At 42.3% G+C, this 15,945-nt stretch overlaps 1 protein-coding gene across 1 annotated transcript in view; it reads right to left on the minus strand.

Annotated features, from left to right (window-relative positions):
- The window catches only part of Amfr (autocrine motility factor receptor), a 33,921-nt gene extending 23,484 nt beyond the window's left edge, over positions 1-10,437 (minus strand). Inside the window, exons 1-4 of the mRNA XM_069992332.1 lie at positions 9,988-10,437; positions 5,401-5,493; positions 1,323-1,487; positions 54-206 (exon numbers count right to left, since the gene is read on the minus strand). Coding sequence (XP_069848433.1) covers positions 54-206; positions 1,323-1,487; positions 5,401-5,493; positions 9,988-10,236 — 660 coding nt within the window. The 5' untranslated portion in view covers positions 10,237-10,437. The remainder of the gene's footprint in view (positions 1-53; positions 207-1,322; positions 1,488-5,400; positions 5,494-9,987) is intronic.
- Positions 10,438-15,945: the final 5,508 nt, after the last annotated feature.

The following is a 15,945-nucleotide window of genomic DNA, read 5'->3' on the forward strand; positions in this document are numbered from 1 at the left end:
CATGAAGAGGCACAGGAATGTAATCTTGAACAAGCCGATGTCCGACATCTCACCTCTGCAGCCATGAAAGCCAGGGTGTGCATGCCATGGGTGTAGCCCGTGACACAGCAGACAACCGCCAGTCCACAGCAGGAAAGCAGCATGGCAATCAACAGAGACAGGACACGCCCATGGCTGCTCATTGGTGTGGTGGGAGAAAAGGAAAGCTGAAAGGGAAAATGGACAGAAAGTTCATTTCTTCTTCATGGCAGTGGTAGGGAAGGAGAATGCCAGGTCAAGCTAGGCATCTTTGCTTGGGGCCCTGTGCTAGCACACAGGAAGCTGCCTGTTACCATATAGATAAAACTCTCCAATAACTAAATGTGAGTACAGGTGGCTAATATTGGCAAATCTTTATCATTTCATTGACCAGATATAATAATGTGTTATTTTCATCTCATCTTCCCAAAGGGTGCTCCTACAACTAGGCTTACAAGCGATTTTTCAAGGTCCACATTTCTCCCTTCTAACATTAAACAGGACTCAGCAGGACTGTATGTTTCCTTCTTAATCTCACTCTAATCTTCCCCAAAATTCACTTGGAGGCTGCTCCTGGTCTGTCAGAACTAGGACAAGTAAAATATAAGCACGTGTAGAGTTACTACTGACAGTATGTCAGTGTTACGCAAGGAGCAGCAACAGCATGAAAAGAAGACCTGGAGCTGTGACTCCTGCGGTAAATTACAAACCAGTTAGGGAGGTTAGAAACTCCTATTTGTGAGAGAATGGCAGCTGAATGGGGAAAGGAAAAAAGTCTGTACAGATGAGATCAACTCACAGAGGGGTGCAAAAACTATCTGGTACATGAAGACGGGGCAAAGACAGTGTTCAAGTCCCTGTAGTTAGTTAAACTGAGGTAGAACAGCAGGTGCATGTGTATGTGGGACCCACAAAATGTGCCTGAACACTCATTAGGGGAGGGCTCACTTCCACAGCTCTGGCCTACAGGCAGAGGCAAACCTTGTATACAGATCAGGGAAAGTAAAAGAGCTAATTACACCTGGCTCACAGGGAAAATTGTATAAAATAGTAAGAAAGAAAAGCTCCAACAGGGGAAGAGACTAGAACAGATAATACACAGAAGAGACAAGATTTTCTTATATATAGCAAGGCTTCCTTGTATAGGTAAACTGACCTTGCCAGGGCTATGATGCACGTAACTCACTAGGGGCTGCCCAGATGTCCCTAAACCTCCAGACTTCCCCTCAGAGCTAGACAAAATGCCTACCTTCTTCACATTACACAAACCCAAACCTCGCACGCCGAGCTTGCCTGAGACTCACATATTCAAATCGGTCCTTGCAGAGCTGAACCATCAGATGAAGGAAAACCAGACCAGCAAACCAGAGGCACCACATCACTACCTCTTCCACAGTCTGGACATTCAGCACACCAAAAATGAAAATGAACTTGTAGAAAATAAAATTCCAAAACTTGTCTTTGAGGTGCTAAAAGGAAAAATTGTTTACAACAGTAAGTATCATCATACCTAATGCAGTTAAGAAAGTTAGCAAAAGCAAGCTTATATGAAATAGTCTATTTCACTTTGAACATTTGTGCAAAAGAAAGTAGAAGGTCACGGGGTAGCAATGATTCATGTCTGTAGTCATAGCTACTCAGGAGGCTGAGATCTGAGGATCACAGTTTCAAGCCAGCCTGGGCAGGAAAGTCTGTGAGACCCTTATCTCCAACAAACTACTCAGAAAAAGCCAGAAGCGGCACTGTGACTCAAGTGGTAGAATGTTAGTGTTGAGCAAAAGAGGCTCAGGGACACAGCCCAGGCCCAGGTTGCTCCACAACCAACAAAAAAAAAAAGGAGGCAAAGGAACAAAAAAGTGTTTTCTAAAGAACAGAGTTGAGATATCCAGGAAGTAATCATAAACTTTGGGTTATAAATCTAACCTGGATCAACTGTGAGATTTTAAAAAAGATGGTGAGATTTAAAAAGATAGTGTTTTCCAGACACCAATAACTCACTTCTATAATCCTAGCTACTCAAAAGGTTAAGATTCAAGGAATGAAGTTTAAAGCCAGCCTGGGTAGATAAATTCACATTCTCTTATCTCCAATTAGCCACCTAAAGTAGAACTATGAAACAGAGCTATGGTTTAAGTGGTAGAATGGCAGGTGGGGGGAAAAAAGTCAATTGAGCACTGGGCACTGGTGGCTCAGGCCTATAATCCTAACCACTCAGGAGGCAGAGATCTGAGAATCATTGTTCAAAGCCAGCCCAGGCAGAAAAGTCCCCATGAGACTCTTACCTCTAATTAACCACTCAAAAACCAGAAGTAGAACTGTGGTTCAAAGTGGTAGAGCGTTAGTCTTGAATAAAAGGAGCTCAGGGACAGTTCCCAGGCCCTGAAATCAAGCCCCACAACCACCAAAAAAAAAAAAAAAAAAAAGCTGATCAAAAGCATGAAGCCCTGAATTCAAGACTCAGTACTGATGCATGTACATGCATGTGTGTGTGTACACACATATACAGTACTAGTGCTGGGCAACTGTACTGAGGTATGCAGTGGGGGGGGGGGTAAGCTCTACCAGATATTAACATATACAATTACCCACTCCTTTATGGGGTGAGGAGAAACTAGCTAAGAATGGAAGTGTAATGTCTAAGTATATTTTTATGCATGATAATGTATAAAATGTTTTTAGCATATAAATGTTTTAAAGCATATGTCTTAAAAAAAAAAAGCAAAATGTGAAAATAAATTGATCCTAAATGTGCAACAAACTGGCTTGATTACTTAACAGCACCCAGGCCCAGAGTTCAAGCCCCACGACTGACAAAAAAACAAACAAGAATTACTGCTTCATTGCATACCTTGTGTTCAGAAACTAAACCACAGGGAGACCAAAGCATATCCCCTAATGCAGACACCCCACAGCAACGAGCGCAGACCTCCACACTACACACTGCTGTGTGGCTCTGGGCTTCTGAATAACATCACCCAAGAAAAGCTTGGTGAATATCTGTTTCCATATCTGGGACAGGGACAGAATGGAATGAACTTAAGGACCCTTTGTGCCATGGTTTTCGATCTTGGCTCTGCTACCTGCCTATGTGTGACCTTGGGATAGTCACTCAACATTCCTGAGCTTTGGCTTCCCCATCCAGAAAATGGGTTTTACATTAACTGCATAAAACTCATAGAATTCTGGGTATTAAATAAAGTAGTGGGTGTACTATGCTTCTTAGTAGTACTGAGGTTGGAATTGAGGGTCTGGGGCTTGCTAGGTAGCCATCTACACTTCAGAATACAATAGGGTTTTTTAAATTTTTTTTTGGGGGGGGGGTCTAGTCATGGAGCCTGAACTCTGGGCCTGGGTGCTGTCCCTCAGCTCTTCAGCTCAAGGTTAGCACTCTACCACTTGAGCCACAGCGCCACTTCTGGCTTTTTTTTTTTCTGCTTATGTGTTGCTGAGGAATCGAACCCAGGGCTTCATGCATGCAAGGCAAGCACTCTACCACTGAGCCACCTTCCCAGCCCCTGAGAATACAATAGTTTTTAAAGTGCCATAACAAACGTCAAATGTTTAAAAAAAATTTTAAGCCTCACACTTTCATATAACAAAGCATAAAATGCCTTTGCTCTATCATTATCTTCTATCTTGAATTTTGAAAGCACTCACAGAAAAACCTATACCAATTCTTGGGGCTGGGAAGGTGGCTCAGTGGTAGAGCACTTGCCTTGCATGCCAGAGGCCCTGGGTTCGATTCCTCAGCACCACATAAGCAAAAAGAAAAAAGCCGGACGTGGCGCTGTGGTTCAAGTGGTAGAGCGCTAGCCTTGAGCTGAAGAGCTGAGGGACAGTGCCCAGGCCCAGAGTTCAGGCTCCACGACTGGACCCAAAAAAACAAACAAAATCTATACCAATTCTTTAGAGTTCTAACTCAAAACAGTTCTTAACAAATGTTCTTGAGTGTCATCAATCATAAAAGAAGCCAACATAGACCAACATAAAAGATGTTCTATTCTGTTCTAAAAAACACTGAAATAGTAAAGTTGGATAACAAACCCACTCATCATGATTATCTCTATGTACAGCAAAATTCTCTGCAATACTCTAAGGCTATATTTTCTGCTAATTTGACACTACAGATATTAATGAAAAGAAAATATTTGACCTACTGGTACACAAATTGAAAATTAGAAGATAAAAGAGGCAAAATGTTAAGAAAAAAAAGCAAAAACCAAACAAGTATCCAAAAAGGAGTTTTGCACCTATAAAACTCTTCTGTGTTTCACTGAGCCCATCTAAGAGACCTCCAGAATTCACAGGTTGCACAAAGTGCTGAGCATTCACTACTGAAGAATCCGGGACAACAAAGTCATCCTGCTCGCAACAGCATTCAAGGGCTTAGCCACACAGTAACCACAGTCCAGTTCCTAACTAAACCTCAGTGGGTGGCTGCAGACCTGGGGGGGATGACAGATGGGAACACAGTACTTTGAAAATGCAGGGAAGCTGTCATACTTGTAGTCTCTGTCTTATCACTGACATGAGAAAAAGTAAATACATTTTTGTTCTTAAGTGATTATGAAGGCCAGTTCTCAATTCTTTAAAACATGCCATTCTATAATCTACACTTACATCCTAGAATTGTCAATCTGGTAAACCTGGGGTATAACAGAGAATACTTCTTCCCCATTAATACATTTTAAGAGTAGTTCAGGTTCAATACTTAACAATCTCAACGAGTCACTGTATAACAACGAACCTTAATTTACTTTTCCTACAAGAAAAATCAGAAATTTTCTCTAGGAAAGAATCCACATTCTAATTACTCATATTTACAATGATTCAAACTAAAATAAATCAGTGCTGATTTCACAATTACATATAAGGGGCTGAAGATACAGCTCAATGGCAGAGTATGTGCTTAGCATGCTCCCAGCCCTGAATTCAATCCCAGAACCAAAAACAAATAAAGTGAAAATAAAAAATATACTTAAAAGAAACTCATCGGGGAAATAACTATAGAAACCATATTGGGACAATTGGCTACACTGAACATGGGCTGTGGATCAAAGTGTTTTATCAATGTGAAATACTGCCACACTGAATATGTCCTAGATTCTAGGAAATGTATCTTCAGGTCTCTGGGGGTAAAGAAAAGGACGTCCACTATTTAACTTTCAAATGTGGTAGAAAAAAATACATATTACATAAGTAAATAGTGAATATAAAGGCAAATAGGAGAAAACATTAGTAATTGGTGAACCTAGGCACAGGACACAATATAGTACTCATGGAATTTTCTCTATGCTTCAAATTATGCCAACTACAAAGTTGTTGAGGGATTTTTTTTTTTCTTTTAAAATCTGGCCACAAGTGTCTATTATACAGGCTTACCTGTCTCTCACTCACTCGAAGAGGGCCAAACACAATACACTGGATGAGCTTAGCCACCAACATCAAAACACAGCAAGCAGTATTTACCAGAACCTGTACACAAAACAGAGAAAGGAAGTTCAGTTCCTCCTGCTAAAAAACAAAAGCAGCTCTACAGATTTCATAAGAGGAATCCAGCCATCATTTCCAATGACTGAGCCTCCCTCCCCAGTTTCCACTGGAAGCTCAGGCCTATTCCAAGTCACCAGCTGACCAGCTCATTCAGTTCATTGTCCCAGTATGCACTCTCCAGTCGGCCACCTGACCTTTCAGTCCTGGCTGAACCCTATGTAAACTTTGTACTGTCTGTATAGAGCAGGTGTGGTGGTGCACACATAATTCCAACACATCAGAGGCTAAAGCAGAAGAATCATGAATTGGAGGCCAGCCTGGACTATGGAGCAAAACCCTGTCTTAATAAATAATAAAAACCTTTTCTAGGATTCTGTCTAATTTACCTTATGTATGGTGTATTCACGTGTATATCTTCAGAAGGGTGGGGGGAGAGCACAGAACTCAAGGGAAAAGGGGTGAAAATGCAGCAGCAGAGCGCACTGGACATTAATGAAAGTGAACGATATAACTTGTGGGTAGAGATTGGAGGGAGAGACTGAGAATGAGTGAACCGAAGACACTGTATGAAAGGAAATGTACTCATTACCTGATTCATGTAATTGTAATCCCTCTGTACATCACCTCTATGATAACAATAAAGTAAATTAATTAAAAAATAATAAACGATGCGTATGTATGCTGCAAATGGGAGGCACACTTCTTCCTATGTGAAGATGTTAAGAAAATTATTAAATTACTCTATTTATAAAAATGTCTTTATTTCACAAGTATTATGTCATCCCAATAGGTATTCATGACTTCTCAACTTCAGCTCGCAAAGACTTGAGGCACTGCAAACACTACAGGAAATTTAATTGTTGCAAACCTCATTTAAAAGCAAATCCCAAATTATATCCTTTATATTCTTGCAGAATCAAGAGTTCAGCCCTGATTTAAATCCACAGAACTCCCCAAGTTTGATCTACTGCACTGCAAAATAAATTACTAATAAATCCACATACTGTGGGACAAATCTTGCTTTTAATAATCATACTGAGGTTTGTGGCCTCAATACCTGAACCACCTCTATGTACTTAGGAGAGTAAAGAGAACTTATTTTATCAGCTCTATATAGCTGTGGGCAGATTTCAATTTTAAAATCTTAAGTTCACTTGAGCACTGTTAATAATAGCAGAAAAATTAAAACCACTGTCAACCCCGGAAGACTTATGTGGATAAATGGCAAATGGATTTAGTAGATGCAAATGAGGCCAGTAAAACCTATATTACTAGTATGGCATGGAACTTTCAAGATAACTGGGATATCAAGATAAAATTTAAGACAAAAAAATGTAAGATGCATAGTTCATTTTCAAAACAGTGTCTAGTGAGTATCACTGCTACATTTGTTCACCCTCTGACCCATCCTTTCTGGGAGGGAAAAACTGGGCGAAGGGGAGGGAAGGGGTGACACTATTCAAAAAGTTATGTAACTGTAACCCTTCTGTACATCACTTTACAATAACAAGAAAAAATGTAAGATGCAGAAATATGATTATGCCACACTTTGGGTAAAAAAAAAGAATATGTGTGTGTGCAATCTGCAGATGTGAACTATGTCAAAGACTAGGAACAATCTCGATGTTTCTCTTCCTAAACACTAGCACTAATTACAAGAAGCTGATGAAAGTCACTTACTTCCGTAGGAGGGAAGCAGGTGGCAGGAAGAGGGAGATTTACTTTTCATTTTCTATCACTTTTGTTTCCTTTGACTTTCAAATTATGAGTTTGGATCACCTGTTTTTAAATTAAGCTTCTGATGCTAAGAAACTATAAAACTATCCTGACCAGTTCTGCAATTCTACACTATTTTTCTCACCATATGAAACAGATGAGTGACAAACCAAGGCTGGGGAGCTTAGGCCACAGTAACTGAGTTCCATACTTGGGAGATAGAAGCCTTCACCCCCTCCCCACCCCCAGCGGCCCCAGGCCTCCTTTTCACCCCTCAAACTCCCTCTCTCATGAAGACAGCACGGATTTCTAATTGGGCAGCCCAGGGTAGGGATCTCACTGCAGATGAGGCCTGGGGTGAGGCCACCCTGCTATGCCAAATTGCATGGGGTGGTGGTGGGCAGGGGGGAGGGGGGAAAGTTTAGGCTTCTCCTTATTTTCTAATCCTTCCTGGGCAGAATTCCTTTCTCCTTCCTCCAAATACCACCAAGTTTCATTTGTTCATCTATCATCACTCATTTTGCCTTATTTACATATGAGTCACTCTGAAGGTAGGGGAAAGTATTGTTCATAGCTCCTGAGAGCTGAAAATAGCACCTTTGGAAGGTTTCGGATTGAGTATTACTAATATAAAACCACCTGAGATGCTATCAGACCTGTATTATTCCAAGCTGTATTCTACAAAGGTAAGTTTTTAGAGACTTTAATATGCGAAATTAGTAGCTAGCAGGATTTGCAAACTGACAGGAAGTATGTTTTTGCTCTGCCTTGCTTGGCCTTAGCACATGTTTTCGAAAACATTATCTGCAGGCCTATGAGAGAGGATCAAGGCCATTCATTTTGACAAAGGCCCTGTACATGTTGACTCAGTAATTGTTGTCGGGTCACTGAGGAGCGGTTCTGAGATGACTTTTACTCAGCTGCTAAGGCAAAAACTATGTACTAGATGATAAAGAAAATTTGCAAAGCACATATGGAACATCTGAGAACTGAGAAAGCAGAAGAGGGAAATGAGCACATGGAAGTCCCAAAGGAAAGAAAAAAACAGCAAGAAGCTAACTGAGAAATAAGCAGCTAGAGTCAGGAAGAAATGATCAACCTGCATGAGGTCAAGACTTCTGGGAAGAAAGTAGAAGTTTCTTAGAAATTGTATTTTCACAGGAAAATCAACTGTTTTATGAAGAGATAGTAACCTTGGAATTTGAACATGAGTTCTATAGGAAGAACCTTCTAGGAAAAAAATCACTGAGCGATATTAGTGGTTATTAGATGAATGTAACATTGGTCCTTTTCAAAGCCTTATTTATATCTTAGATAAAAAATAGTGAAAACTACATCATAAACTTTACATTCGACAAAAGCACTCTTTCACATGGTTTTAGTTTACTTGCTAATTCAAATGCAAAAGGTCTTGTAATTAACAAGAGATGTAAGTACTTTCTCTTCTCCCTTCTTTGGTACTAATGTGGTTTATCTTTACACAGAAATAGAAAAACAAACATTTCACTCTTCACTGCCTTCCTAAACTTTTCATGGGCTGGTGATGGTAGCTCATGCCTATAAATCCTTAGCTACTCAGGAGGCTGAGATCTGAGAATCCCAGTTCCAAGCAAGCCTGGGAAGGAAAGTCTGTGAGACTCTAATCTCCTATTAGCCACTAAGAAACCAGAAGTGGAGCTGGGGCCCAAGTGCAAAAATAAGATAAGATGGCCCAGGCCCCTAGTTCAAGCTCCAGAACCAGGACACCAACACATACACATACACATACACACACACACACACATACACACACACACACACGCCACTCTGCAAAGGAAGAGCAGGAGACTTAAAACACAGCCCACAGGGTTCATAAATCCCACTGCTTCCTGATGAAGCACAGTGGGAATAATTATAACAAATGAGTTGCATATCATCCTATAAACTTGGAATATTAATCTCTCTGTCATTTACAGCCTACTCTCCACGACACCAAGGGGGAAATCGCAGAGGAAGGAGAAAATATCCAAAAAGCAACAGTAATTCCAAGTGACAGACTTTAAATCCTGCAACAACTTTTCTGATGACTTGGTTTACAGAAGAATCCCCAGAGCACGGTGCAAGTAAAATTCTTTCAAACCAAACTACTGTAGATCTGGCCAGCTTTTGAAATGATCCAATAAGCACAAAACCAGTAGTATTTAAGCCACGTCCAGGTGGCTTACCATGCACGGGCAAACGGAAAAACCTTGTTCTTGGTTTAAAAAAAAAAAACCAAACTAACAACAAAACAACCACCTATCACCAAACGAAGAATGAGTGTAAAATAACTCAGGCTGCCTCTCGGACTCTGAAGGTTTTGCTGCCTTCAGAATCCCGAATCACCAGGTAAAAACACCGGCGGAGGCAGGAAGCAGCTTTGCACCGCTCAGAGAGGATGAAACAACAAAACAGTAACAGCGGTAATAATAATAACCGTGGGAGGGGGGCCCAAACTCCACCCTGATTTCCCCTCTCTATCCCGGGCCTGGGAATCCGGCTCCCAACATCCCCCCGCTGGGGCGGCCTGGGCTCCGCTACGCCCCGCTCCCGGGAGGCCGGCCTCCCCCAGGCCTCCCTACGGGGAGCGGGCCCGGCCCACCCCGCGCCCCGCCGCTCCCTGACCCGGGCCCGGCCCCAGGCCTCCCCTCACCCCCGGGAGGACGCGGGGGGGACCCCACCCGGCCACGCCCCCCCGCGGATAATGGGTGACATGGCGGCCCGCGCCACCGCCTCGCTCACCCACACGAAGAGGCTGTCGGAGAGCAGGTACTGGGCCACGTCGCGGGCCCCGGGGCCCCCGGCGGCCGGCGGGGCGGGCGCGCCGGGCTGGAGCTGGGCCGTTGGCGGCTCGGGCTCGCCGGGCTCCGCGTCGGGCCGGCTGAGGGCGCGGTAGGCGCTGACGATGGTGCCGAGCAGGGCCAGGCCGCTGAGGCCCGTGTAGGTGCGGAGGCTGGGCCAGGGGAAGCGCTCGAGGAAGAGCAGCGGCATGGCGGCGGCCTCCGGGCCCCCGGGCTCCCCGCGCTGCGGCCAGGCGCTTGCGGCGGCCTCGCGAACGGCGCCCACGGGCTCTGGTGTCGCCGCCGCCGCCGCCGCCGCCGCGCCGGGCCGGGCCGGGCCGCTCCTGGCTGCTCGCGCCGCTCCGCCCCGCGCCGCTCCCGCTGCTGCCCCTGCCGGTGCGGAAGAGCCTCGGCGGGCTCGGGGCGGGCCGCCGCCCCCCGCGGGACGCGGGCGGGACGGGCGCGGGGGCGCGGCCTTCGTCCCCCGCCTCCGGCGGCCGCGCCTCCGCCCCGCCGACGCAGGTTCCGCTCTCAGGCCCCGGGGGCCGGCACCCAGCATAGCATCCTCCGCTCAGTCCGGCCGCTCCGGCCGCTCCGGACCCCGCCCGGCCCCGGCCGGTCGGGCCGTAGGGTGCGGACGCCAGGTCGGCCGAGCCGGCCGGGCCGGTCCGCGCGGGGAGGCCCACTGCCCCCACCTCCAACATGTCACCCCTGAGCACCCCGGCGGCCACTCTGCTGTCCTGGGGGGGGAGGGGGAAGGGGGGACGAGGTAAATGTCGAAGGAGCCTGTCCCACCAAGAAAGAATATTAACCAGGTTTTAAGTTTCTGTGTAAAGCTTGGAGCATGACCTCGAAACGAAGTTAATTTTTCGGGGGTGGGTGAGTAAAATGGTGCAGCTTCTCTCGGAAAATGTCAGTCCCTCAAAGGTAAACATGAGTGACCATTTGACCTAGCAATTACACTCCTGTTTGCTTACCCTAGAGAAATGAAAGCGCATCCACGAAAAAAGCACACACAAGTAACCCAAATGGAAACCTTATATCCACCAAGCGATGAGTGGATACGAGGGGGGTAATCCATACAGTGGAATATTCGGCCATAAGAATTCAGTGCTGATCCATGACACAACATGGACGAACCTTGGAAACTTGCCTAAGTCAAAGCCAGAAACAAAAGTCCAAATGTGTGATCCTGATGATAATGACATGTTCCGCACAGGCAAATATAAACAGGACACCAGAGGCTGGCGGGGTGGGCTCAGGTGGTGGAGTGCCAGCCCAGTGGGTTCAATACCCACCCGGTTCTTTCCCTCCCTCCCCCACAAAAGAAAATATACTAATGGCTACTTAAGGATGAGATGAGAACTGAGTGGTGACTAACTGGTACTTCTGAGATGATCAAAACATTCTAAAATTATAGCTACACAACTATGAATGTAACTGTTGTACGGGTTAAAGCAGAATGTTACACCTCAACAAGTGAATTCTATTTCAAAACTGTTACCAGATAAAACCATCTTTAGAAAAGGTGCTAGTTTAAGGGTCTTACTTTTTTTTGTATTCCCAAGGCCTATAATTGTGTCCAACCCAGAGTAGGTACAGTTGGTGCATCTTCTACACTTTTTATATAAAGGAACTAATTTACACCTAAAGTATTTTTCATTTCAATATTCTAAAAGTCTACTCACCACAAAAAAAAAACCCTCAAGATTAACAACCATGTTAGGGTCTTCTATGAAACAAGTTTGGCTTTCCTGGGGTTGAGGCTGCCTTTAAGTCTTTTATGAATATTGGAACTCCCTTTAGTTCTCTGACAAAAGCCATCTGATTAAAACATGGACCTTTAAGCTTGACTGCTAAAAAGCTTTGTTTATAAACTATGAGGATAGTAGCTTTCCAGGGCACTATTGTCCTTTACAGATCAGATATGAATCACCATAATTAAGCTGCAGTGTCATTCACATTGAACCCAAGCCACCAGTTATGTTACACATCAACCTTGTGTTATCACTAAGAGCAGCTGGCATTAAGATCTGCTTTAACTTTTAGAAGCTTAAGCTTTTTGAAAATCCAATTTGTGAAACTGATGAAATTAACCCAACTGTGTTAAGATAATTCTCATTTGCATTTAAAAGGAATTTAAAGGCTTATGACTGGATATTTCACTAGAAGTAATCAGTAATTGTTCTCCTTTGTTCCCTTCAACTAAGAACATAACTACTTCTTGAAATTTTTTTTTCAAGGAACAAGGTCTAAGTAAGTTGTCCAGGCTGGTCTTAAATCCTGGATTCAAACATTCTTGCTTCAGCTAGGACTACAGGCATGTAACCACAGGTCCCAGCACCACCCTCAAGACTTGCTTTAGGGATTTGTTTGTTGAGCCAAACAAAACTTTCCAGTCTTAATCCATACTTCTAGCTTTTGGCAATTACACTTCATTCCAGAGGAAAAGACTGGACACAGGAGACCTAAATGTTTAGTGTACCAATAAAGACTGGGCCACAGACATGAGGACTATCTGTTGAGTCCCAAGCCGCAAGTGTAGTAAGGCAGAAATAGCACTAGATTTTCGAGGCTGGGCCCACTCTCAGTGGAGTCCGTGATTAAAACTAGAGACCTCCAACCCTACCCTCATGTGAGAACCATTTTGGCCCTCTAGATTACAGACTATTTTTTTAGGCAGGTCTTTTATTTCTAGTAACTGGTAGACTGAACTTCCTGCCATCTTTGTGGGATGGTAACTCTGATTCAGTTTGGTTTAGAGAAATTTGTCATTCCAGATAAAGCACTTTATACAGAATAAGATTCTCATCTAGACAGATTATTTCATTTTTTAAAACATTTTGTCCTTATGTATTCATGAGCTCATTTGATTTTCACCATCCTGGAGAAGACTGGATAATTTTGTTGTTACTTAAGATTCTAATCCAAAGCGAGGCACCCACCGGTGGCTCAGGCCTGTAATCCTAGCTACTGAGGAGGCTGAGAGCTGAGGATCACGATTCAAAGTCAGCCGGGGCAGAAAAGTCTGTGAGGCTCTTATCTCCAATTAACCACTAGAAAACCAGAAGTGGCGCTGTGGCTCAAGCGATAGAGTGCTCGCCTTGAGCTGAAGAGTGCAAGGATAGCGCCCAAACCCAGAGTTCAAGCCTCACGACCCACCAAAAAAAAAAAAAAAAAAGATTTGAATCCAGTAACTCAGTGATTTCTGGTGTGTTCAGAAGATGGACCAGTGCTCTACTGCTGAACCTAGCAGGAGGGAAAACTAAATTAATGGACACATTTCTACTTTTAGCCTTTCATACTTTGCTCAACTCTTTTGTGTCTGTTATAGATACACAGTAGTAAAGTTTTCAAAACAACCTTGCCAACAGCTTCAGATCTCATTCAACTTTTGATCTATTATAAAGGCCCAAAAGGCTATAGTTTTGTTATACACACACACACACGCACACACAAACACAAGTTAAAATCCTGTACTATAGGGAAACTATTCCTATTAAAGATGCTGAGTTAGTTACACAGAACTACATAAGCAAAAATCATGCTATGTCAGAACTTCTCAGAAGTTTAAAAGTCAATCATCTCCCCTTTCCAGTAAGGAAAGATTTCTTAATCATATGAACATGAAGTTATCATCACATCTCTGTGTTGCAACTTCCAACTCCCAATTTTCAGGCTCCAAATTCAGTGACCTCTTCCAACTGCAGGAACATGTAATACAAGGAGCAAGAGAAGGACAGCATTTGATGGTCCAGGCTCTCAGCCATGGACAAAGAACCATGCAAGATTCTTTCAGGCACACTAATGTCAACATCCCCACACATAGGGCTATCCAAAAAATAATCACAAAGTCATTCTGTTTTGAATATTTTTATTGAAATGACAAATAAAAAAGAACAATGACCATCTTAATCAAACCCTTGCTTTACAAATATAAAAATATAACCAAAACTTCAAACAACTTCTTTTATACATTTCCTATAAACAATACCAGAAAAGTTCTCAAAGCCAAACTATATGGGGCTTGTACACAATAATGTGAACACAGTAACCAAAAGTTCTAAGGTTTTTGCTTTTTACAGTACTAGGGATCAAACATAGGATCTCAGGCATTTTAGGCCACTAAACTCTGTATCAGCTAAAGTTTAAAAATTCAAATACACTGATCTTTCTCTTAAAGGAATAGCATAATCAATGTATTTTCCCAACTTGTTTATTTCCTCGCTAAAATACATAATACACCTTGGCTTAACCTAAACATATCTAGACTTCATATGTTTTCCTCAAAACAGGAGCTAACATTAAGATGTATGTTATGGCTCAAATCAAATCACAGTATTATGTTTCTCATCACACAGGCAAACTGCTTAAAAGTGTCCAGTTTAACCCAAACAATAAGTGACATAAAACAAGAGGAATATGCATGGGAAAAATCAGTTCTTACACTATAAAAACCACTAAGCCTTCTCTAGCAATGTAACACATAAAACAAAATTCTCCAAAGCAATCTTTGTGGCCCATGCATACTGTTCCAAACCCTATAAGCTAGTAAAAACATTAAATCTCAGGAACTCAAATAGAGAAAAGCTACTCCAAGCATTTTTTCCTCAAGTTCCTGAGCAGGAACTTCGAAAATAAAATCATTAGAAAGCTGACAGCAGAAGAGTCACATAATTTAAGAAAGGGAATTATAAGCTATTACTGGCCTACTGAATTTAAAGAACTTCTAGTTTTTATTTCTAATTCGGTATGAAAGAAAATAGGCCTGCAGTTGGTTATGTTTTGTCCAAATACAATGCTAACTTAATAGAACCTTTAAATATCTAAATGCTAGTTACAAGGTATGACAATGATGAACAGTAAAATATAACTTTTTCAAATATTCCAGACAAGTTCATGTACAGAATTATCATAATACCATTTTAAGTGGTACCTGCTTTTTACAAATATCACAATTTTCTTCATCACTTAGAAAAACAAATTTCACTTCTCTTCAAAAGAATATGTCAGTCCTAAGTATAACTGCAAATAACTAAGTAAAACTTTAAAAACTTTTCTCCTTACTATATTAAACATTTCCTAGTATCACTTAGTAGTTTCATATAGAATATGTACTACTGGATTGCTCCGGGAAAATACGATGACATACTGATATGCAATGCAAAAAGTTTTCATTTGTAGACAAATACTTAAAAATGTGTTAATTGAAAGCTTATGTTAAAACTTTCCAGTATTTAATACAGATCATTGGAATGCACAATTTAAGACTGTTCACTCCTGAAGTAGATTAAGAAGTTACATATCAAAAGATCTTAGCATTAAATAAATGTACCCTGTACTGTCTTCTAATGTTCGTGAGTCTATGAAACTTGAATCTTTCTACTATCCTACTATATCAATCAAGAAATTCAAAACACTTAGGATCCAATTAAAACTAATCAAAATTTGTGTTTGAGTTATAGGAAACTTACATTCAAAATCAACCTGAATCAAAGGTTTTGCTCATGAGTCAGTATATGGTTGACCGACCCAAACACTTACACTGAGAAGAACAACAAGAATTTCTAGGGCAAAGCTTAAGTTACAAAGGACAAGTGGGGCCTTGAATTGGATGACTATTCAACTCCAACACTCCTTACTGACACACTCTATAAATCATACCCAGAATAGGTTTACCTTTCTCCACCCTCCTGGAATTGTAAGGGCCAACATCTGCCATGTGGTCATTGTAGTTTTTCTGCTCAGGTGAAAAAGCAATCATGGAACATGAGCTCCACCAACATCTCCTTTTCTGCTTCCTTTATCTGAAGAAGAAATTAGCTGGACTCTTAGCTAGTAAAACTACACTGTACCAGAAACTAGTATAAACCACAGAGGCAAGACTGACAACTCTGAAGGAAAAGGACTAGTCAGAACT

The sequence above is a fragment of the Dipodomys merriami genome, unplaced genomic scaffold (assembly GCF_024711535.1).
Source record: "Dipodomys merriami isolate MVZ:Mamm:240054 unplaced genomic scaffold, mDipMer1.0.p SCAF_41, whole genome shotgun sequence".
Taxonomy (NCBI): Eukaryota; Metazoa; Chordata; class Mammalia; order Rodentia; family Heteromyidae; genus Dipodomys; species Dipodomys merriami.